We start from the raw sequence: 23,307 nt of genomic DNA, 5'->3' as shown, positions 1-23,307 counted from the left end.
ATGCAATAATAAAATGATATAAGTTACAATTTACGACATATATGTGTATAATTATAATAATAGTTAAATACACGATATGCATATAATTATAGCTGCTTTTTCTACCTCAGATCCAGTTATAGCTTATACCATTTATATCTTTGTAAATTCCATAAGCATCGTCTAGTGAAAGTTTCTTTGAAGAATTACAACATTCCAAGCAATCTTTAATTGTGTAATGAAAAAATATGATTAAATATAAATTTAATTATTGTTGCACATAATAGAAATAGTACGTTAAATAAATTTTGAAACATGATTACAGAATAAAAATTATTTAATTTATTTAAACATAATATTAACATGATAACACTTTAGAGACTTGTTAGAATTCTATTGACATGAAAATGTCATAATATTATTACTTTTATGTTTTCTATACTTATGAAGAACAAGTCCACTGATAGTATATGGAGTAAGTGAAACTTTGTATTGTGAAGCAATATACTTTAATCTTCTGCAGTAGATTGGGCTGCATCCAAAATAATTTCAAATGAAAATGGTTGGAAGCCATACCCTTGTCCAGCATAAAATTTGCTTTGAAATTCGACCCTATAATAAAGTATTAAATTTTTAGTCAGAAAAACATGTATTTTATTTAAAAAGGTAGTTTGTATTCTATATTATCCTTAAAGTATAATATAGTATAGTAATATAGAAATTTCTTAAATATAACGATCATTTTTTCAACATACCAATGAAGTCGAAGTGTATGTAAGAAAGCTGATAAGCCTTCCATAAGAACTAGAATGCCGACAGTTAAAACAGCCCAAAATGCAAATACAGCCCATAAAATGATACCTCCTGACCAACCTTCTTGAGTTAACCCATTTCTCATTACCATGTTCCACAATACTTCTGATAATTCTATATATAATCAATAAATGTCTAGTAAAATATATCTGCTATAAATTATGGAACAATAAACATATTAATTTTTAAACTTACGTGCATGGGCAAGAGATAAGGCCCATAAACGAAGATAGGATGCTGTGTGGGATACACTACCAAGAACGTATTCAATGGTATGAATGCCCTGATGAATAAATACTTCACTCATATCCTCCTCTTCTTCTTTGTGACCTCCTTGAGGAATTCCACTTACTGGTTGTATAGCATCAACAGCACCTTCTATGTCACCATTTTCTGTACCATGATTGTTTAACTAATGTGTAAAGAAGGGAGAACAAAAGAGAAGTTTATCTATATGTATTAAAAAACACGAATTTAAAATACTTATGATGAATCTGAAATGTAACCTGGTAATGTTGTTTCTTTCTATTGTACATCATTGAAACAGGTTTTGCCAATAACATCCATGGAATGCAAAGAACAGCTACTACAACGAGGAACGATTGGAATCCATTTTGCCCACTGTACATCCAGGGGCTACATTCTTTGGCTGGTGCAACACCAGGCTTGAATAATACCATGTTAATAAATGTAATTAATACTGATGGTGCACAGAAAGGTCCATGTGCTGGATCTGTGTCTAAAAATAATAATAAGTATCATAATATAATAATATTATAGCATATGTTTGTATTACATATAACATATTACTTACTATCGCTATTAGGACCATAGCTAATCCATTTAATAAACATAAGCAATACCATGTAAAGGAACAGAAATATTAGGAAAATTATCTGAGGGACAAATTCACAAATTATGCTCAGCTGTCTCCTGAAATACATATGGTTCCATAGACCAATTATCACACCAAACAACATATGTATGACTCCAAAAATGATAGATATTTTCATTTTGTATGAATTTAGAAAAATAATTTTATTCTCTGCTAATTGCCACACAGGATCCATTCCTAAAGGATATGGAATTTGTAAATATTGTTCTGTATCACTAGGATTTAATTGCAACTCCTTATTTGTGACTATCGTTGAAATATTATAATTGATTCTCCAATATGACCCAAAGATATTTAATGATTTAGAAAATATGTCATTGTATATAAGTCCAGTATACATTGAAAATAAGCCCATTAGAAAAATGATATATCGACCACCAAAGAAGATATTCCAAATTTCATTATCAGATTTTTTTGCAGCCAATGGTTTTTCTTTTAATACCATCCATCCACCAAAGAGAAACATAATTAAGCCATGCCCAGTATCACCAAACATAACAGCAAATAAGAATGGAAATGTTATAATAGTGTAAGGAGATGGATTCATTTCTCTGTAAGAAGCTACTCCATATGCATCTACCAGAGCTTGGAAACCTTTGGTAAATTTATTGGTCCGATTATAAGTAGGCGGATCTTCAAACGTTGCCATACGATTTAAAATCGGTGGTACAGAACTTCCACTTCGTTCCTAAAATATACATTTCTATAAAATTTTCAGTTAAAAATGACAATGTGGAATTATTTAAAAAATATATATAAATAATTACAGTTCCACGACGCAATGCTAATTGTATTGTTTCAATGTCTAGCACAGGAACCCAACATTCAGCGATTAGACACTTTTGCGTAACATCCAAATTAAATAAATTTAAAGTATGATAAATTGCTTTGATTTTGCGAACTTTCACAAACCAATTCTTAATATTTTTTGCAGCGGCTACTAGGACACGATGTCGATGATCTTGAGTTTGTCCAAGAACCTATATTGAATTATGATAGAGAGAGATATGGTTAGTTTTCATAACACAAATATAAATTAATATATATATATATATATATATATATATATATATATTAAATTATATATAAAAATAACACAAATATATATATAGTATTTTGATTATTCCGCATAATTTCAGAAGTAGCTTCATATGTATCACCAAATGTGATGATAAGTAAATAGAATGTTTAATAAAAATGAAAGGAGAATTGTAGAGTAACAAAATAGCGTAAAATTCCGCTGTAATTAAAATTGTATAATTGTATAGAAGTCTATACAGGGAATACTTTGATCATCTATTATAATCAAGATAGACGGTGAGATCATAAACAATGTTTTCATAAATATCGCGCTAACTCTGGCATATTTTTATTATTAAAAAAAAAGGAAGTAACTGACTGTATTTAAATCTTCAATTCGAGTCATAACTCCCATAGCCATCTCACGACGATCAGCGGGTGCTTCGGGACAAGGATATAAAGTAGCTCTAAATCCTTCGCAAATCTTTTTAACTCGAGTTTTCAATTGATCTCCTTGGAAGAATATGATGAATACAGACTTAAAGACTTGGTCTCCCTAAAAAAGCGCAACAATATATTTTTTTAAATACATTTTTACATTTGCTAAAAAATCTTTAAAGACGATCGATATCATAAGGATGTAGAAGAGAAGACCTACCGTTGAAGGATCTTCCAAAGGGGTTTCAATCTCTGCTTGACGCAGGAATACATTACCACGGCATGCTCGCCAAAGCATACGTTCAAATGCTGGAATACGTTCTCGTAGGATAACTCCTGCCACGAATCTATTTAAAGAATAATTTTAGTAAGATACGCGTATCACGGAAGAATTGTAAATGAATGAAAATAAAGACATGACACCATTAATTATACATATACACTATACACGTATGTTTGTGCGTATGTATAAATATTTTAAAACACCTTAAATTTAACATGAACGTAATAATAATGTATATCAACGATTTACATTGAAAATCGTTTGTATATGCATATATCGTATGCCGCCATATATTGCTCAAGTTATATGAGTTTCCAAGGTTAATATACTACGATATAGATATTATACTTTCAACCTGTATCGTTTATATATTTTTATATCTTAAATTCATTAATTGTTATTTAACCTTATTATTGTTGAAGAATGATGATCTTTGTAGCCATGGTTCTTTTTAGTCATAAACGTTGCTTGATTCATCATATATGAATATATCATAATTTTCGAGTACAATAAAATTCAATAAACGCATTATGTATACATGTATATAAAATGTTAATAAAAATAACAATAAAAATGATGATGATAGTGATAATAATGTCATCATGATGAAGGAATGACGATAATAATGGGAATAATGATTGTAATAAGAATGATAGCAACAACAATAATAGCATATGTTCAATGAAAACGTACTAAACGAATGGCTTATAATCTTATCCAATGTTGTATGTGCTTGAGATTTCGAAATAAAGAAGTTTGGTGCGCCCAAATGAAAAGTGATAACCACGGACGATATTCGAAAAGAAAGAAAAAATATGTCTTATAGCGGTGACTTTTAGTAAGCGTTTATTATAATATTATTAAATAAATTAGGATTAGTTTGCATATTAAATTTTAATATGATCATTTAAACTTTAATCTAATTAGATGTGTGTATATACTGTTGAAATAAAACAACATGCATATGATTGAAATGATAAAATTGAATACCACATTATGGGAGCACAGAAAGTGTGTTTTGTTAAAAAAAGAGACAGAAATCTATTATAGTAAAGAAAGTTGTTGTATTTCGAGAAGTATAAAACAATACAATGTAAAATACTTCACATGCAAAAACTATTTTTTAATGGTATCGTGTTAAAGAAAAATAGTAAGTTTTATGTATAAGCTCTATGGATGATTCTTATTTGTAGATGGCTGAAAGTCTTTTTACAAGTATTGATAGAATGCAGAAAATTTTACATGTAAAATATTAAGGGTGTATATGTTTTTATTCTCCGATCAAACTCAAATATTAAAAAAATTATTTGATGGGTTAAAACAATTCTGAAGAACAAAATGAAAAAGATTTCGGTATAAAAAAATGACTTATCCTAGTAAACACATAAACACACATGTATAAAAATTCCAGTGTGCAAGTTTATTTGATTCTTCACGTGAAAATCGATTTACTTTTCAACGATCATCTGTTTTGTACTTCAATTCATATTTTTCAATATTATTTTATGTTTGTTTTTTTTTGTATTAGTAATTATATTATATAGTTTGTAAGTGTACGATGAAAAAAAAAAAAAAGAAATAAGATACTTTGGATCATAATCATGTTGAATTTACGTAAACAGTGTATATGCATATTACAGAACTCTTCTACGCACACATAAAAAGACACTCAAACCATCATAAAGTTGTTAAAGTTATAGTAAAAATTCCTTGAAAGCTATAAAATCATTATTAACAAATGTTTCTATAATTCTTACGATTTTGCAGAAACTGGAAATGCTGACCATAATCATTTTGTATATGCATGAGCAAAATTGACCAAATTACATTTGCCTATTACAGAAAATGTCCCATTTGCATAATTAAATATTCCTGTTACTCGTCAAGTCGCTATAACATATTTAAATTTATTGGCTATTTAAAAAAGTTTAATGTGGCTAAAACAATCTGAACTTTCAATAAGCATCTTCTATATAATTTTACTCTTATTTCTTTGATGTTATTGTTAAGCAATTTTCTTTTCACGACTTCAAAAGTAACAAAAACATTTACGATATTATGTTTAGGTTGTTTAGGTTGCGACATACAGGATGATCCGGGCAGGTAGGAATTCTATGTATAAAAATGACTCGAAAGTAAAAAATACAGAAGTTTTTTTATATATAGTTGCTACTCTTCGAGGAATGGCAATCTTGATAGCGAATTTAATTATTCAAAATACAGTATAAATCTTACAGTTTTGAAAAAGTTTATGTACAGAATTGTTAAAAAATTCTCAATTATTGTTTATTATGATATTTTCATCGCTTAGTAGTTACAAACTAAAATTAAAAGAAAGCTAAAGAGTCAATCATTGTGGCTCACGTTCGATGAATCGAATGTGAGATCAAGAAAACATTTTATTCCATATTTTCGGTTTATTCATCGTTTGCATACCACCCACCCTGACTTCATCCTGCACACCTTATACGGATAAAACAGCCGTTTAAAATTGGCTAGATACAATTGGAAACTCTGTGATAAAAAACGGTGCTAGATATAAAAGTTTCTAAAAATGATAAAATTATTAATATAATCGTATTGAATGAATTTAGAAGGATATAATAACGATATGGGAAGGATTTACTAGTAGGAGTACGTACCCCAGTTGGACAGGACCAAGGGCAGTCTGGCGGGCGATATTATCATCACTAATCAATGCACGTGTCATGGACTCGGTAGGATTCAAGCCTGCGTGCTCTTGCTGACGACACAACAGACAAGACACAACCACATTAGCACACTAGACATCACTATAATGCTCCAACGCCATATTGTTGTTGCGTAAGTTCCCTTACGTTTTACACACGCAGGAATAAGATTAAAGATATCTTTAATGGCTCGTATTTTAGGAAATTTACTGGTTCCAATTTTGCAGAAATAGAAACGGAATTGCTTTTAATGTATATATATATATTTTTTTTCAAGCAGCAATAGGCATTAATATTTCTTACAATTAGTAAGCAATAGATCAAATGTGTTCAGTTTTAGACAATATAATTTCTTTCACCACGCGATACATTTTTTAATAGTAATGTTACACTTCAAATGAATATCATATTGATCATATTATATAAATCATTATCATATCATATCATATATTACATAAATATTTCCGAGCCTATTCCCCTTGTATAAGGAATAAAATAATATAATTGTTAAAGAGTATAACGACCGATTTTTAGCATAATATACATTCTACTTAGTAGTGTACTAATAGTAGTGTACTTTAGTAGTGTTTTCTACCATAAAGATTAATTTCAATTTCTTAATTTTTGTCTGTAGTGGTGGGTACCAGTAAATTGCGAGATATGTATAGTAACTGCTTCTATAATAAGACCAGAGGAAGTATTTTTAAGGTTACAAAGATATCTTAAATCGGTTATATTTTCAACTAAATATGAATTACTATACAGTGTTACATTATATATTGAAGCTGTTAATATCAATTATGCTAAATATCAATTATTAATTCACCATCAATACAAAATGACCTCGTTAATTCAACGCAGTCGCATCATTAAACCGCGAGACATCAAATAAATAGAAAAGCAAATATTTATGATAATAGTGCGCTTGAGATAATAAATAATATTTTATTGCTTTTCTATTGTCACAATGAGGTATTCAATTATGTAAATGTAAATTCTTGTCTTCAATGGCACTATGTCAAATTAGGTAGTAAACTATCCTTACGTGTATTTATTAGATGATTTTTATTTATTAGAATTTTACGACATTTTGTTGTGGGAAATGTGAAGAGAAAAAAAAATAATTAAGTTAATTCTCATGAAATCTGAAAACTTTTTTGTAAATAAATTGCTCTTCCTATACCATTCTGAGTTTTGAAAAGATCCTGCTTCTCTTTTTCTAGAATGAATGTCAATATCGAGTAAAATGGAATTTATTGTTTATTTAATTGTAATTGTTACTTCCTGAATACATATATTAATGAATCATGCGTCCATAAATTTCTTTTTTTAGACCTGTATAGGAACTTGAAGGGGAAAAAATGTTGTTTGTGATGGTGACGAAATGTAATCTTATTTATATAAATCTTGTTTATGACCTAAGGACTAGTGGAATTTCAAGTAATAATCACTAATTTCCAACTTTTGCTTCAATGAAAATTGTTTGGCTTAGTATTATGCTAAATAGGTTTCGTAACCTCAAGAGTGAATATCATTTTTATTGAGAAACCATTTTATATCCGAATTTCATAAAAATTAGCGATTATCACTTTGCGATGGTACTCTGTAAGAAACATCATATGTATTTACTTATGACGTAACGTAGGTAGTACGAATTCGAAAATCCATTCGAATTAATTTCAAGAACAGTTGGTTCAATATTGAATTAACCAGGTCGTAGGGCGAATGTACGAAGAAAGAGAAAAGAAAAGAAAAGAAGAAAGGGAAAGACAACCAAAAATAAAAAAAGAAGAAATACAGAAATATCATGTACACAACGATTCTTATTCAATAAATAATTTGAAAATAATTTCAGTTATGTAGTTATATCATTCAAAGTTCAAGTAATATTAGATTGTAACTAAATATATTTAGAAGGTTTCTAGAAATCGGCCACAATGCCAATTTAATTCATTTAGGCGTGATAAAATATACATGTATCTTACATTTATACAGGTCAACACTTTTATTTAGAAACGTATTTATTTTTAGAAATCATTGTTCTCCTTTATTTTAGTCTTCCCTTAAACTCTAAAACTCATATTTTGGTTACCCTTCGATATATTCTTCGAAATAAGTTAATCATGAAGTGGGTAACAAAAATCAAAATGAGTCGTCTTGTATATATACTATTTTTGTTTTATAGTTTCCTTTGTAGTTATGATTTTCATTTAGCAAATTCAGGTATAAAATTGAACAGAAAGTTTTATAACCTACAGTGCGAGTAATACAATAGCATAAATACAGTGATCTGCCTGTTTTGGTTGGATAAAGAAAGGTTTCTGTTACCTGTTAAATGCTGTTAGATTAGGTTTCGAGGAATAAACAATAATCATAAGAATCAATACATAGCATGCAAAACAAACATATCAGAAGCTTACTACTTACCAGTTTACCCCTTCCCGACATATACACATATAATATACGATAAGCGAATATACATATACAGTAGTATCGTCCATAACTGGTCAGACGCTTTGTAGATCGAGGGATAAGGATGAATTTATGGAACAAACTGATTCAAGTTATGAAATGAAATTAATTCTAATTATTTTAATTAATGTTTTATTTTGAACTACTTCTTCTTGGAATTCACAAAGCCAAACTTACTGTCATTTATACATGCATTTATATACGAGAATACATAAATAGTCGTTTAAATAAACTAAATCGATTTCCAATTACACGAATTCTACTCTTAGTGTTGTATGCTTTTGGTTGAAATAATTGCTTGAATAACGAAACTACAAAATTTGCTGATCTTTTCATCCTTAACATTCAACCACAATGCATTATTAAATATTGTTATTACACTGTCCGGTTAATAAAAGCCTTTTGTAGCATTTCGAATTCAAAACTTGGTTTAAATATAATTGTATGTATTTAACGTGCCGTACGAGCTTTAAAATAATAAGCTTCATATCATTTACATTTTATATAATTTGTTTACTATTTAGATCCTACTATTTTAGATTTTTCAAATATATGAAAAACGAATATTAAAGAGATACGAGTTGTAAATTCAATCACATACCAAAAAGTGTGCGACAGGATGAGCTTTGTGTCTAAATATAGAAGGACAAGCAAAGTGAGATTTCACTTTTAGAGCCATGTATGTGCCTATATACGAAGTACATACTATATGTCAGACATGGCAATGTAGCAGTTCTGTGGTGGGGCAATCTGTAAGCGTAAAAACTACAGCTATGATAGAATAGTAAACGTCAGACGTATTTCTAGAAGCTTAATATTACTAAAATAAGAAACTCATAACAAAGCTGTATCTAGAGGTGAGGAACTAAATAAGTTAAAAGTTACCAAACAGTATGCACAAAAAGTGCTTTTTCGTTATTACAAAATCTAGTTGAAGCATATGAACAATGGCCAAACATATTTTGGCCATTTATAAATTTATAAATATTTGGACAAATATTTGGTGACTATTTGTGTTCACGAGAATTTTAAATAAAGCTTTCCCACCACGATATAGCAGCGTAAGTTGCCTTTGCTTGAGTATCTAAACTCTGTCTCTTCACCGTAAGTCTTATTAAAAGATATAGAGAATATGGAACGGATCTACTAATTATTAATATCAACTTTAAACATTTTTGTCGATCTTCGTAAAATATTAAAAATACAGGATTGACTTTAGTATTGAAAATTATGAGTAGCAACTAAACGTTTACTTTAAAATACTTCACGGTTGCCATTGCTGTTACATAGTCATTAATATTTACTTGAAATTGCACGAGTATTTTCAACGAACAGATTAATCTATTTAATACAGTTTAAATCTCAATTTCAAACTGAGCATATCTGAAATCACGAAATATAAATATTTGACACCAGTTGAATTTACGACTCACCTTAAATTATTGCCAACAACAATAGGTGTAATCGATTGGGGTGTTTAAATAACGGTGTTGCAAGTCAGACTCTTAACTTTACTCGTATTTTTAAATCGAATTCTCAAATGAGAAACCATCAAGGTTCTTTTTTTGATATTCGTGTAGGCGCGTAAGCGTACGCATCTATACATACCCATGGCCACACTATCATCATTACTGTTATTCACGTTGAAGCTAAATAAATAATGAATGAATGGACTCACATATATTATTTCAGTATTGTTATCGTTACCAGAATATTCGATACAGTTTGAATGTGTTTTAACCAACTTTTAAATACATATGTTACATGTGAATAACGTCAAACTGTATCAACTGTTATATAGTGTATTTTTTAACTTAACTTGTTTCAGTAACAATTTAACACACATCTTAGAATTAGAGACTTTGATAAATAAGTGAATGTTATTTAATTAAGCAAACAGTCGCATTTGTCTTTAAAGAGCATTTGAAGTCGCCAAAGCAATAATCTTTATAATTGTCTCTCATTTCTACGGAGTGCAAATAAACAATTCTTACTAATTGGGATAATAGATTACAAAAAGTAACTTTGTAAAAACTGATAGTATAATGTATAGAGAAAAGAAAAGTTTCTAAACGTAAAACTTGAAGTACATATTCAAATAAAAATTAATTAAAAATTGTACAGCTATGTCTTATTCAATTGTCATGTTATATCAGTTCAGTCAGTCCAAAAGTTAATTTCGAATATTAAGAATGAAATTACCACGATTCTGTTCTCTGTTTGTTTTATTGACCTACGATAAAAAGATTTTAAGATTCAAAATTTGCTACGAATTCCTTGTTTAAATCGGACCTGAATGTTTTAATATTGACGGAGCGTTACTGCTTATTTTTTCAATTTATTGTATGTACGCAACCGTAAAAATAAGGCAATTTCACATTTCGATGCTTGAAAAAAATAATTCGCTGTGCACTTATCTATAAAAATGATATTAAATAAAGTCGATAAATACATCTCGTTGCTTCTTATCTTTCCTTTTTATTACCAATTAAAAGAATGAAGTCTTATACGGAATTAGTCTTAAATAAATCGATATCAAATATCGTCGATTAAACATAAGTCTTCGTATTAGATATTCCGGGTATGTATTTGGCAGAAGCAATACTTTTTGCAGAGTTTAAACGATGTTAGTATTATTAATGACATAGTATATACATGTGCAGATGTATTTACAATTTTACATATAGTGTATTTCAATTTGTGCAAGATTTAAATTAAAATTACTTAACATGTACATATATAACTAAATGAATGTATCGTAATATATACACACACACACATATATATATATTTTTTATTATTCGGTATCTGTATATATATATACTACACACATATTAAACATATATATAAACAGGGTGATTTTATCGAATGATAACCGGATCAGGTCATCGCTTTATTTTAAGAGAAAATTAATAAAAATGTTATAAGATCAAAAAATTAACATTGAATATTTCTGAAAATAATACTGATTTGTCTGTTCTGTCATACTAGATCATTCAAACTTTCATTTCTATTTTATTTCCATCTTAGACTCTACTTGATTCAAATTTTAATATGCAACACCATATAACTCTCTATCTCTTAGTTTATAATTAATAAATTAATTGTTATCGTAACACTTTAACATAAATCAATACATTTTTTTTCAAGCAACGAATAAATGCTCCTATATTAACAAGCACGTGAATATTGCCACTGATAATAAATTTTTATATGTATTTTCTTAAGCTAATAGTGCTTTTAATTATGGTCTCTGTAAGACTTATTGTTAGCAAATGTTTCAACGACTGTAATATTAGTGCTCTTTCTGAGCTAAAGGATTTTAGGTAACTACAGACAAAAAAAAAAAAACACTGAGCAAAACAGATTTGCAAATGCAAATAACGGTTGATAACAGCTTGCCTGAGGGGATTCCTATAGTGTGATCCTATGGTGTCTGCCGTAGTATACAGGTGCTGTAACCACAGAACACACTGACGCATCATGCCTTCTACTTAAATCTAGATTTATATATAGCCTAATAGCACAGACAACATTGATGAAAAGCTCTGCAATATTTGCAGATTATGGATTAATAAATTCTAACTCGATTAAAATATATGTACAAATGTGTCCATAGATTTAATAATTCATTTGTAGCGGTCACTATTCGTTTTATATTTCAAAAATTCAAAAACAAATAAAAAAATTTAGTAGAAGTTTTAAATCACAGATAAATCTATAGAACATTTATGTCGTACTAATATGATTTTTAGTCACTGGTGTCTCAAATGTAGAACGCAAGGATTTCTTTCCAAATTTCAAATTAAAGATTATGTTCCTTCCACAATGATTATTGCATTTACTTATTAGAGTGATTTAGGTGGCCAAAATATAGTATTTTTAGTATAATTCATTAATTTATTACGAGTTAATATACTGCGATATTATTATTCTTCTAAGAAGAAACGATTTAGAGTTGTTCAAGATTTTTAAGTCACCCTAACTACTTTAATATCTCCGTTACTTACATTTACACGAATAGTTCTTACGAAAAGTCAGTATTACAATCAATGAATTCTAACTTAAAGTAACTTGTATCCGTGTGCACAACATCTTCAGTATTATTTATATACCTCCAAGCTAATAAGACAGTAGACGAATGATTATTATATGATTATTATAAAGTAACTTTAAAAAATAAAAAATTAAAAAAAGGAAAGGTTTACAAACATGAAAATTAAAAAAAGCAAAATATTTTGAGAGAAACGTATTATTACAAAATTTTTAAAAAAGAGAAAGTTTATAGATACATAAAAAGTGACAGAGATATTAACGAAAATATTAAAAAACAAATAAAACTCTCTGTATACAATTTTACTTGCACTATAAATCATAATGTATGTACTTAGTATTTGCTATGCGAAATTTTGCGAATCATCACGCTCTACATTATTCGAATTTACACCACATTTAATTACCCGAGCTTGAGAGCCTGGCCGCCAGCGCGGAGGCCCTCTTCACCCAAGAGAGTGACTTGTTCTTCCTCACGGCTGGGGTCTGCCATCTGCGACACGACACCTCCATGCTCAGCCTGGCAACAGACACATGTCACCTCTCTTTTGCCCTATCTCCCGTTATTTCTTTTTATTTTCCTTTTTAACCATTTGTTAACATACTTATTCAATTCACCACTCTGTACACGGATGGCGGTTCTCAATTTTTTTTAATAGGATAAAAATTGGGATGCTCCAATATGATCGATAATTAAAAATTTATTTAAAGAAAAGTAAATATATAAAATAATTCGTACTTCTTGTATATATTATATATAATACAGGATGTCAAAAAAATTGAACTCATCGCTGTGATGAATAGTATTTGCTAAAATGTGTAAAAAAAGTTTGTTACTTTGTGTGTCAAAAATAATCTCTTTAGAACCATATGTCATGGTAGTATTAATTTTGACTTGACCAAATTATATGGTATAATTAGAATTAAGAATTTTCGTCTGTATTATTATTTTTATAATTATTTTTTTATTTTTACTGTCTAAGAAAAGTAATAATTAATCGATGTTGATGAAGCAATACTGAATCATAGCAAATAGAAAATGTTCAACAGTATACTTGAAATCAATCAAGAACATCTCCTTAATCTCCTTAAAAAAATTGCGAACTATATACTCAAAATATGTACTCTATGTAAATCATTCTAATAAATAAATTTAAATATAGTTTAGTGGCACATGTCATAATTTACCATTTCAGTAAACCTATTTATAATTACAACTCTAAAAGTATGTTTTATTACACGTATCAAAATAATAAAACCAAAGTAAAATAATAAAGATGATGATCGTAAGATATTTTCAATGAGTGCTTTTATTCAGTTAACATCGATATCAAATGACTGCTAATATGTAATAACGAAAATACGAAACCTACAAGAATTGAAATCTAACATTTTACTAACAACAATAAAGTATTTTTATGACCTCTGCGATAGCATTTCTAGAAATACTGCAAGAATATATGATGGAAAATACCAAACAGCATCAACAACTAATATAAACATCCTCTTACAAAATGGAGATTAAGGTTACACAATACGCGTTCATAAACTTTAAAAATAATAAGATGTAAACCCTATGGCATGGTAAATACCGAAAAAATTCAACATACATTACTTTCATAAGTATTAGGACACCGTTGATCTTATTAAAGATCTTATTAATTAAGCCACATTTTCACGATTAATTGGTCAGAACTTTGTATTCGTGCGACATAGCAATTCAAAACACAACAAGAAATTTATTGTAAAAAAAATTATTTCTAAGTGTTACGGTGTTACGACAAAATAGGAAACTCTGAAAAGTCTATCGAAAATTTGAATCTGATTTATTAAATAATTAATATTTATTGTTGTCAAATTATATACTGCAAAAAATAAAAATAATTACGATAGAATATCTAGTAATACGAAAGTTGAGATATCTATGTACATGGACAAGAAAACTATCTAATTTTACAAATAGTTGATTTTTAACCAAAATATTGAATATATGGATTTCTTATAATCAATGATTCCAAATAGAATAATAATAAATTCTTTAAAAATGTTTATAATTCCCTAATGACTTTTCCAGAGATGTCCTAACACGTATGAACAAAAATATATGTTCAACCTCTGGCAAATTTTTAAATCACACAAATTTTAGATTTATATTACATGCAACAAGAAATGACATAAAACGCAAACAATTCTGCCAATTTTCCCTAAATGATAAAAGAATTTCATCAGAAATTTTAAGGACGAACGGAATGTACATATCAATTTTTATAGAAAATGATGGAATGCTTAACCCTTTCGCTACAACTCGTTGTGTCGATATACATATTCTACTTATATAGCCTATTGAACTTATGTCTGTACGGAACGTGTAATGTCTGTACAAGACACACATTCTACTGATTTTCGCACAATATTCTACAGATGGCAGTATGAAACGCATACTATTAACGCATACACATATTCCGTTTAATAGAGTTGTTCTGTTAGCAATTTTGTTGGTTTATATATTAAATTATCTAATTAACAATGTTACAAATGTAAAATTTTTTATACTTTTTTTTACATGTTTTATATTTTTATATAAATAATCTTGAATATTTCTTCACGTTTTACTGAAAATTATTTTAGCAAACGTGAACATTATGTTCATAGTAGTGAAAAGGTTAATTGACCTAATGAAAATACGCGATACAATATACAAAATCCACATACACAGAGGAAATATAAATCATTATATGAAATTTAGTAATAACGAGTAAAGTGATATTTTAATATTTTTACTTAATCTGTATCTTTATAATAATAACATTTCTTAAATTTACGTTATTGATATATTTAATATTTTAATAATTTAATTAATATCAATAAATGATAATGTTTATCCACGAGTTTGATTGAATTTAGAACACTGCCAGTACGATGCTGAGCATAATGACCGAGATGTTGCACAATACCTCAAATACCATTTAACTCTTAAAATACATATACGATCATAAATCGTATGTGTATGCACGAAAACAATAAATGAAATATATATGAAATCTTTACAATGTACTAAAATAATATTTAGGCATCTTTAACAGTAGTAGCTGTTACTTTAAATCATCTTAATTGTTATATGCACAAAATGACAGGAGGTGTAAGTATACGTCTCTATTTGAAAAGAATAATATAATTATATTTTGCACATGCGATATTGCATGTGTACAATGTATTTTCTATAGAAAAGTATATCTTTCTAAATCTTTTTGCAATTAAGAAGAAACTGCTTTCCATTATATCGTTTCCCCAATATTTAATTCATTGAATGCATCGTTTGGATAACAACAAAGGTTGCCAAACATTATATACATATATATGTCGATTTTAAATATAAAATACATTATTCGTACATCCGTCGCTGCTTTATTGAAATTATTTATTATTTGAACGAGCTTATTAATGTTTAAAAATATTTAAATAATCCGAGGAACAGAGATTGAATATAATAATTTTCGACCGTAAACAACAATAAGAAATATTTTAATACATATGTACTGTTTAACTGCACCTCGTTTAATTTTTCTGTAAAATTTGTGTTTCAACATTCTGTGATGAAAAAGAAGATATTTTAGCAAAATTATACAGGTTTACCTTCTTTTTCCATAGGAAATTTTTGCCTATAAAATTTTTTCACATGCACATTTCAAATTGACACTCTGTATATACATGTAATATTTACAATATTTCACATGCTTCATGCAAAAAGATTATTAGATAAGGATATTATTTTGGACTTCTCAAATATAATAAATTGTCATTCTCTAGTTACCCATATGCATGCTAGTTTGTAATGTTCAACATTCCAAGCACCAAGTTGATACCCTCTATTAAAAGTTGGAAACCTACAATATAATGCTACATAAAGATTCACTTATATCGTCAAATTCTGGCCAGAAATTAATATACATTATTAAACAATTTATTGTATGTACAAGTGAAGGATTTCTATTACAGAAACAGAATATTATTTGTTGACAAAATGTAATTGTACTTTCAATTATACAATATACTTTGTACATACAACACAAGTCTAATAAATACAAAATTAATTTTTTTTGTAATTGAATTTTTTCTACGTTTTAAATGGTATATATAATAAAATTGCTATGAATATATGGACTATGGGATATATTTTGTATTAAGTTTTAAAATTAATGAAACCGATTACAATATAAGTCATTACACATAAAGAAAATAACAAATTACAAATTTAATAGTTAGAGTTAGCTACATCATAAATTATATCATACAGATCTTTTGCAATAAAAAGTATTTTTTAAATTAATAATTTATGTTAAAATTCTATGTTAATTTCATTAAAAATGATTAATTACCCTATTAAGATACACAGTTCCTCTGAGAAAGATTATCTCCTTTAAGGAGATTTGTAGGTAAACTAGATTAATTCATAAATACATTATTTTCTAGTAATACATTTACAGTGTATTAGAAGTTTTACTAGCAATTATAAGGAGTTTTACAATTTCTCTTGTGCCTGTGTAAACCACTTGTTTCACAGTATGTCACATAATGTTACTAATGCTAAACATTGACGTATTTGACAGCTTCTTATCAATACATTGCAATATTACTGAAAAATTTGTTCATTGTAGTTTGCTTGCTCTACTATCCTCCTTAAAGAAGCAATCAACATACTTCAGGGGCATCCTGCATATATATAGATATATACACACACACATAAAATAAGGCGACTTAATTTTAAAACTCATAAGAATAAGAATCCCGGGAACTTCAAAAATTTCGTGCCGACTCAACATGTTTTTAATGAATGTTATGTAACCAACCATAAACGTTTGACAAAACAATTAATGATAAAATATATTGGCAATTCGAAAATTTCTTATGAAAATAATAGGAATATAAAGGACCAGGGAGATAGGGCTTATACGGTGACTTGTGTCCTTTGCAATTCTGCAATTTGGTTAGTTGGCAACACTAACACATTAATAGTCCTAAAATCACTCAATAGTACCATTAGTAATACAAAACAAAAACAGCTTCATGTCCATAGCATTAGAATTTCATTTTTATGATTATTATTTTGTATTTGGTAAAATAATCTTGTTTCCGTTATACAAAATTGCGAAGCAATTACGACAGATGATATTGATGTCAAACACAAATTACGCAACCTTCATTATCATGCACTTTAATCCATTGCATACGTTAAAGAACCGTTCATTTAATGAGTAATTTTGTTCTTACATTTGTACCCATAAAACTTTTCAGCAAAAATTACCATGAAAGCATTTGTTTATATGGATATTTATCTACGGAAGTTTATCTATGGACCAATACTAGTAGCAAGTTAAACATCAATTTGTATTACAGATCAAAGTTTATAAATAATTATTCCAAATACTGAGTAGTAAAATAAATAGTAGGCTATTAAACGAATAACCATTTACCGTTTTTCTTAATCAAAGCATTGTCATCGCACGCGCGGTATATATAAGCGAAATTTCTATAACATTTATATATTATTTATTGCAATAATGCAATATCACGTATTACGCTTGATCACAGAGTTATTTATACCAGTTGAAGCATTACATTTATGTGAACTAAAATACTAGAAAATTGTATACGTACCAAAAGTACTGCCACTTATTAATATACTAAACGTTTATAAATATTATCTAGACATTATTTAAACAAATTAAATTATATATATATGTATATAACAAAATGTATAAATTATAAAAATTAACAAAAAGGTAGTAGTTTAAGCATCGTGATTGTTCATATGGTGTCGAAAGACAAAAGGCAAAACTCATTGTATTTTTTAAATAAATTATCTCATTGCCGGTCTTGTATGAAGTGTGTAACTAATTAATGTGTAAGCGTGTGTGTGTATAATATAAAGCTTAAACTTTTATAAATAAATATGCTAATATATGAATTCTAGAATATCGATTTTTAAGAAACTATTCGGTGTCAAGAAGTAAATACATTAAGTGAATTAATATTTTTTTGCGGAAAAAGGCATTTAAAAAACAGCTTAGAATACATATGTTTTAATGACCAGAAGCGTTTTGTAATAAGAAAAAGGACGAAGGATAATTTTTCGCATCCTTGACAGAAAAAAAAAAATTGAGATAATAAAATCTATATGCTCGTTGTGTTCATTTTATTCTCATGTATCATTAATGTATCATGTATCTGATGCGTCTTTTTGATAACATCAGTTGCACAGTAAAATATGAATTTATATGTGCTTAATGTATTGCAAAAAAATAGGATACACGAATACCACTTTTAATTTAGAAAATAATTTTGATGATTGTCACAGATAACTAGATAAATATTATCTCTTCTTTTTAGAAATAATTTTGTCCAAATTCTTTTTACATAGAACCACACGCGAATGTCCTAATTGAATATTCCATGGCTTCAATCGCGATAGTTAGGATAATTAGAAAAAGATTCTTTTAAAAGTAAAATTTGCCCATTCTAACTCTAAGCTATCCCCATTATGAGTTAATTATAAAGAACATTCAATTTCCCTATTTTTTACGATTAATTGTACATCCATACACAGAGTATTATGCAACAAGTGAAAAATATTAAAAAAAAAAAAAAAAACAGTTTCATAGGACACAATAAAGTAAAAATCGGGAACAATAGAATTGCGATTGGAACTTCGTGCTTTAGTTAAAAATATTTAGAAGTTCAGTTAAAAAGCGTCGTAAATTCAATAATTCGACAAGGATCCACCATTGACAAGGATATTTAATGGATTACTGAATTTTACACACTTCGTGCCTGAACTTTTAAACATTTACCTTAATATTATACCTTAACCTTCATATTATTTTATCGTATAAAATTACCCATCACATTTTTTTTTCATTCATTATTCAAATCTCTTATAAATATACAAGACGAAGCACTCTACTGCGAACAGTTCGATAACTTCATAAATAATGATTTCAACGGAAATTGGTTCACACGATTGTTACATAATTGAACAGGGAGCGCATGTTCCATTATATGACTTTTTGTTATCACTGTAATTTTCAAAATTACAAGAACCATGCATGTTTATTCAATTGAAATTAAACGCCTTTTTATTACAAGAGATGCGGGCAATGCCAAAACAAACTCAATCATGTTGAACACTTCATTTTCAGACATGTTAAACATTTAATGTTTAACCATAGCAGTATGTAGTAGAACACAGAATCGTCATGTATTTACAATATCAATTAACATTACTTATATCCTTTATTAAAAGCAATATATTTGATGAAGAATTAAAAGTATGCTTGAAATTTTGTATGTTTAAGTGATTAGAAAGGACTGAATAATGTAGTCATAGAGTCCCCTTCAAATTATGTATCCTCTTGGAATTAAAATTTCCAGGAAAGTTATTATTTACAAAATTATTGAAATAATCCAAACTACGTGCCCCTTTCTGTATATTATTATAATATATATATATATATATATATATATATATGTATAGTGAACTTCATAAATAGTGATATTTGTTTCACTTATATATTTGTTTCTCGTGCAGGTTAGGAAAAAATGCAATACTATGTAAAATACTTCTTACATATTTAAGATAATTTATAAGCTACGGTGTTTTATGCTTAAGTTTTAAAAAAGGTATTCTTACCTCATCGAAGAAAACCTGCGTTTTCCTAAGTATATGCTTTAGTTCAGTCAGTTCCAAGAAATTACGTTTCAGAGTTTCCGCATTCTGATTAACTTCCCGTAATTCATTTTCTAATTTTTCAAACGTTGCTTCGAGATCTATCATTTCCCTGGGTTGCGGAGCTTCTGGATTTTCCCCAGTATCGAGCATTGGTATACCGTCCTTTTTTATTTCTTTTTCCAAGTATCGTAGCTTTCGTTCCATTTCATCGCAACGACGCACTTCATTGACGAATTTTCGTTGGAAAGCATTGACATCGGGATTAAGCTGCACAAAACATATAATTAAATTAGTATATGAAACTACTCCAAATGTTATTTCGTTAGGCTTAAACTAAATACGTAATTGGTACAAGAAAGTAGTCATAATTTTAGTTGTGTCATAAAAATTAGTAGTTTTTATACTATGTGATCTATGCGATATCTACATATCTAGCTTCGTATGTGTGCATCAAATTCATTTATTTTGACTCAAAAGCAAATTCGATTGTAATTATGATTTTTCGATCTTTTTAGCGTAAAGAATTAACACACTTCGATTTGTTCCATAACTTCTAGATATCTTGCATATTTCAATAAATTTCTTTTTCATTTAAATTATTAAAAATTTCGCCTTGTAGAATGTAAAAAGTTGTACAATTAATGTCTCTATTTAATTCGAAATAATCCGTTTGGATTTGTATTTGACCTCATTTTAATCTCCTAATCCTATCGATTAAATTATATTATCGAAACAATCATTTTTGTAGCGAGAAATAAAAAAATATAATGATATTGTTGCTTAACGTTACGTAATTTATAGGATGAAACATTAGTCACTACACGATAAATCCACTTTCAAGAATATTCGTAATAGTAAAAATAATTAAAATATATAGAGTTACTGTATTTTTTTAGATTATATCACTGTCAATATTTACAAACATAGATATAGATATAGATAGAAGTAAGCAGGTAATCTTATAATACTATACTCTTTAGCTGTAATACTATATTATTTGTATAATTTATAACCCAGTTTTTTCAAATCTTACAAATCTTATTCGAAAACGAAACTTTGTACAAATTTGCATTGATTGTTTTTACTTATTACTCATGTAGAATTATCCGATTTTCTGTTCTTTTTTTAATTATTACCTTTATTTGTTAATTATTAATAACTTATGTTAACTATGCTATATTGTATGTAATCAGGTTTATGATTCCAATTACCTTCCACGATTTCCTACTGTATCGATAATCGGTTAAAAAAAAGAATTTGTACCATAAGTACTACATGTATTATTTATAAGGCTTTTCTTTTAATATTGTATTTGTCCACTCTTTATTTATTTTTATTACTGTACTAAGCAAAATATGCAAAAGATTCCCACACATAAATTTTATGAGACATTTTATTAATACTTTATCAAATAACAGAAAAAATATGATGCTTACAAAAAAATATCTTTGTAATTACAACGTACAACCTGAATTTGCTGGATCAACATACCTATATGAACCTAAATCAGTTATTTTTAATAAGTAATAACCAAATATGCAAATAAATGACGAATTAATTGTATATAATTTTTATTCCTGTATTACAATATAACTATTCCTACTATCTAAAATGTTATCCATGAATGACATGCTTCAGCTCCTTAAGAACTCGACTTTTTACATTCTTTTGTAAAATTTCGCAAAGATATTTTTCTCATAAGAAAAGGAAATGACTTAATTTTCAATTTAATTCTTTTAGAACTTATATATAGACATAGTAACAAAAAAATGAAATACATCCATTTTATTGAAATGAATATATTTTACGCTTTTCAATAAACTTTCTTCAATAACTTGATCTTACACTTTAATATCAATAAATACAATAATATCTCCATTTATATAATTCTTGAAACTCTAAATATGTATATATTCTTGCTTTATCGTCTCCAAGTCCTATCATGGAATGGGAAATATTACACTAGTGAGACAAAGTCACTTAAATCAACTTCCTTTTTTCTTCTAAGAAAAAGTGACATATAAATTCATACATAAAATGTATGCAATACACATATACAAATTCTGTGATTTTGATATCAAAATTTGTAGTTCTTTATATTAAGTGGCATGCATTGTAAATGCTATTCTTAGTAACATAATAGTATAATGCTTAAAACATAGAATCTGAAGTCTGCATATTTTCACAAAAGAATTGGAAGAAATAATTCTCTATTATAACAAAATGTTAATTCTTTGCTAAATATCTTATTCAACATGTATGTTTTCATTGTTCATTAATTTAAGAATTGAACATTTTTCACAGAAGTGGTATACGGAAATCTCAGAAATATAATTACGGCAACAATAAAAAACTTACATCTCGAAATTGGACAAGGCCAAGTTCGCCGAGTTCCGAGACACAGGCATAAGCTGCTTCACTTTGTAAAAAGAGTTGACACAAGGTCATCTGCTCGCTTCGAAAAAGCGATCCCATATTTGATTCTAATAGGAGTCGATATTGTTAGGTTAAAATAATTTCGAGCGTTATAGGAAACGAAACTTTTAAGTAAAACCGAAGGGAATAAGATAAATTTACTAAGAAATCACACTGCTATAATCGCGACCGCATCCACTGAACATTTAACAGAACACCAACTTTCGGATTTCGATTACAGAAGTAATCAATAAGGTAGTCACGAGGTAAGGCATAAATCACAAGTTGAAGGTATGTTGTCGTTGCCACTCGCATTTTTAGTTAACGCCCAGAAACTACACTAGCGACAATCCGTAGAGTAATGAAATTAGAAAGATAGGAAACCACTGCTTATAACATGAGACTTATAAAAAATATGCTTATAAAAAATATTAAGTTTAATGAAATTAAATATCGACATATTACCATTATATTATATTAGAAAATTTTCAAATTTAAATTAAAAGTAAGAAGATTCTAACAA

The 23,307-nt window shown here is 28.0% G+C and overlaps 1 protein-coding gene and 1 long non-coding RNA gene across 5 annotated transcripts; both read right to left on the bottom strand.

Annotated features, from left to right (window-relative positions):
- Window positions 1–298: 298 nt before the first annotated feature.
- Vha100-1 (V-type ATPase subunit a family protein Vha100-1) lies at window positions 299–23,102 on the bottom strand. 4 transcript variants are annotated; one of them, XM_033345595.2, is made up of 11 exons: window positions 22,728–23,102; window positions 20,331–20,636; window positions 13,051–13,163; window positions 3,366–3,492; window positions 3,087–3,263; window positions 2,455–2,667; window positions 1,607–2,375; window positions 1,299–1,531; window positions 988–1,204; window positions 735–906; window positions 299–591 (listed from the first exon to the last, which is right to left on the bottom strand). In XM_033345595.2, exons 1-11 carry the CDS (start codon window positions 22,842–22,844, stop codon window positions 489–491), a joined length of 2,547 nt encoding a protein of 848 aa, XP_033201486.1. In that variant the 5' UTR covers window positions 22,845–23,102; the 3' UTR covers window positions 299–488. The 4 variants fall into 4 exon arrangements, with proteins under 4 accessions (XP_033201486.1, XP_033201488.1, XP_033201489.1 ...); XM_033345597.2 differs by having other exon boundaries at window positions 13,051–13,136; XM_033345598.2 differs by lacking the exon at window positions 13,051–13,163 and adding an exon at window positions 11,993–12,045.
- On the bottom strand, window positions 6,208–11,986 carry LOC143303167 (uncharacterized). Its single transcript, XR_013059212.1, has 2 exons — window positions 10,024–11,986; window positions 6,208–9,340 (listed from the first exon to the last, which is right to left on the bottom strand). It is a non-coding gene; the product is annotated as an uncharacterized LOC143303167 (long non-coding RNA).
- Window positions 23,103–23,307: the final 205 nt, after the last annotated feature.

This window comes from Bombus vancouverensis, chromosome 9 (assembly GCF_051014615.1).
Source record: "Bombus vancouverensis nearcticus chromosome 9, iyBomVanc1_principal, whole genome shotgun sequence".
Classification (NCBI taxonomy): domain Eukaryota; kingdom Metazoa; phylum Arthropoda; class Insecta; order Hymenoptera; family Apidae; genus Bombus; species Bombus vancouverensis.
The sequence above is the reverse complement of the archived record's forward strand: the minus strand, read 5'-3'. Positions and strand labels throughout refer to the sequence as shown.

What these genes read in the sequence shown, in the direction of transcription:
- Vha100-1 (XM_033345595.2), bottom strand. Translation starts at nt 22,844, where the DNA reads ATGGGATCGCTTTTTCGAAGCGAGCAGATGACCTTGTGTCAACTCTTT. An exon ending in CGCAGGTTTTCTTCGATGAG is followed by an intron (nt 13,164 to 20,330) that starts GTAAGAATACCT and finishes GTCTGTTGCCAG; the next exon opens with GCTGAGCATGGAGGTGTCGT. An exon ending in TAGCATTGCGTCGTGGAACT is followed by an intron (nt 2,376 to 2,454) that starts GTAATTATTTAT and finishes TGTATATTTTAG; the next exon opens with GAACGAAGTGGAAGTTCTGT.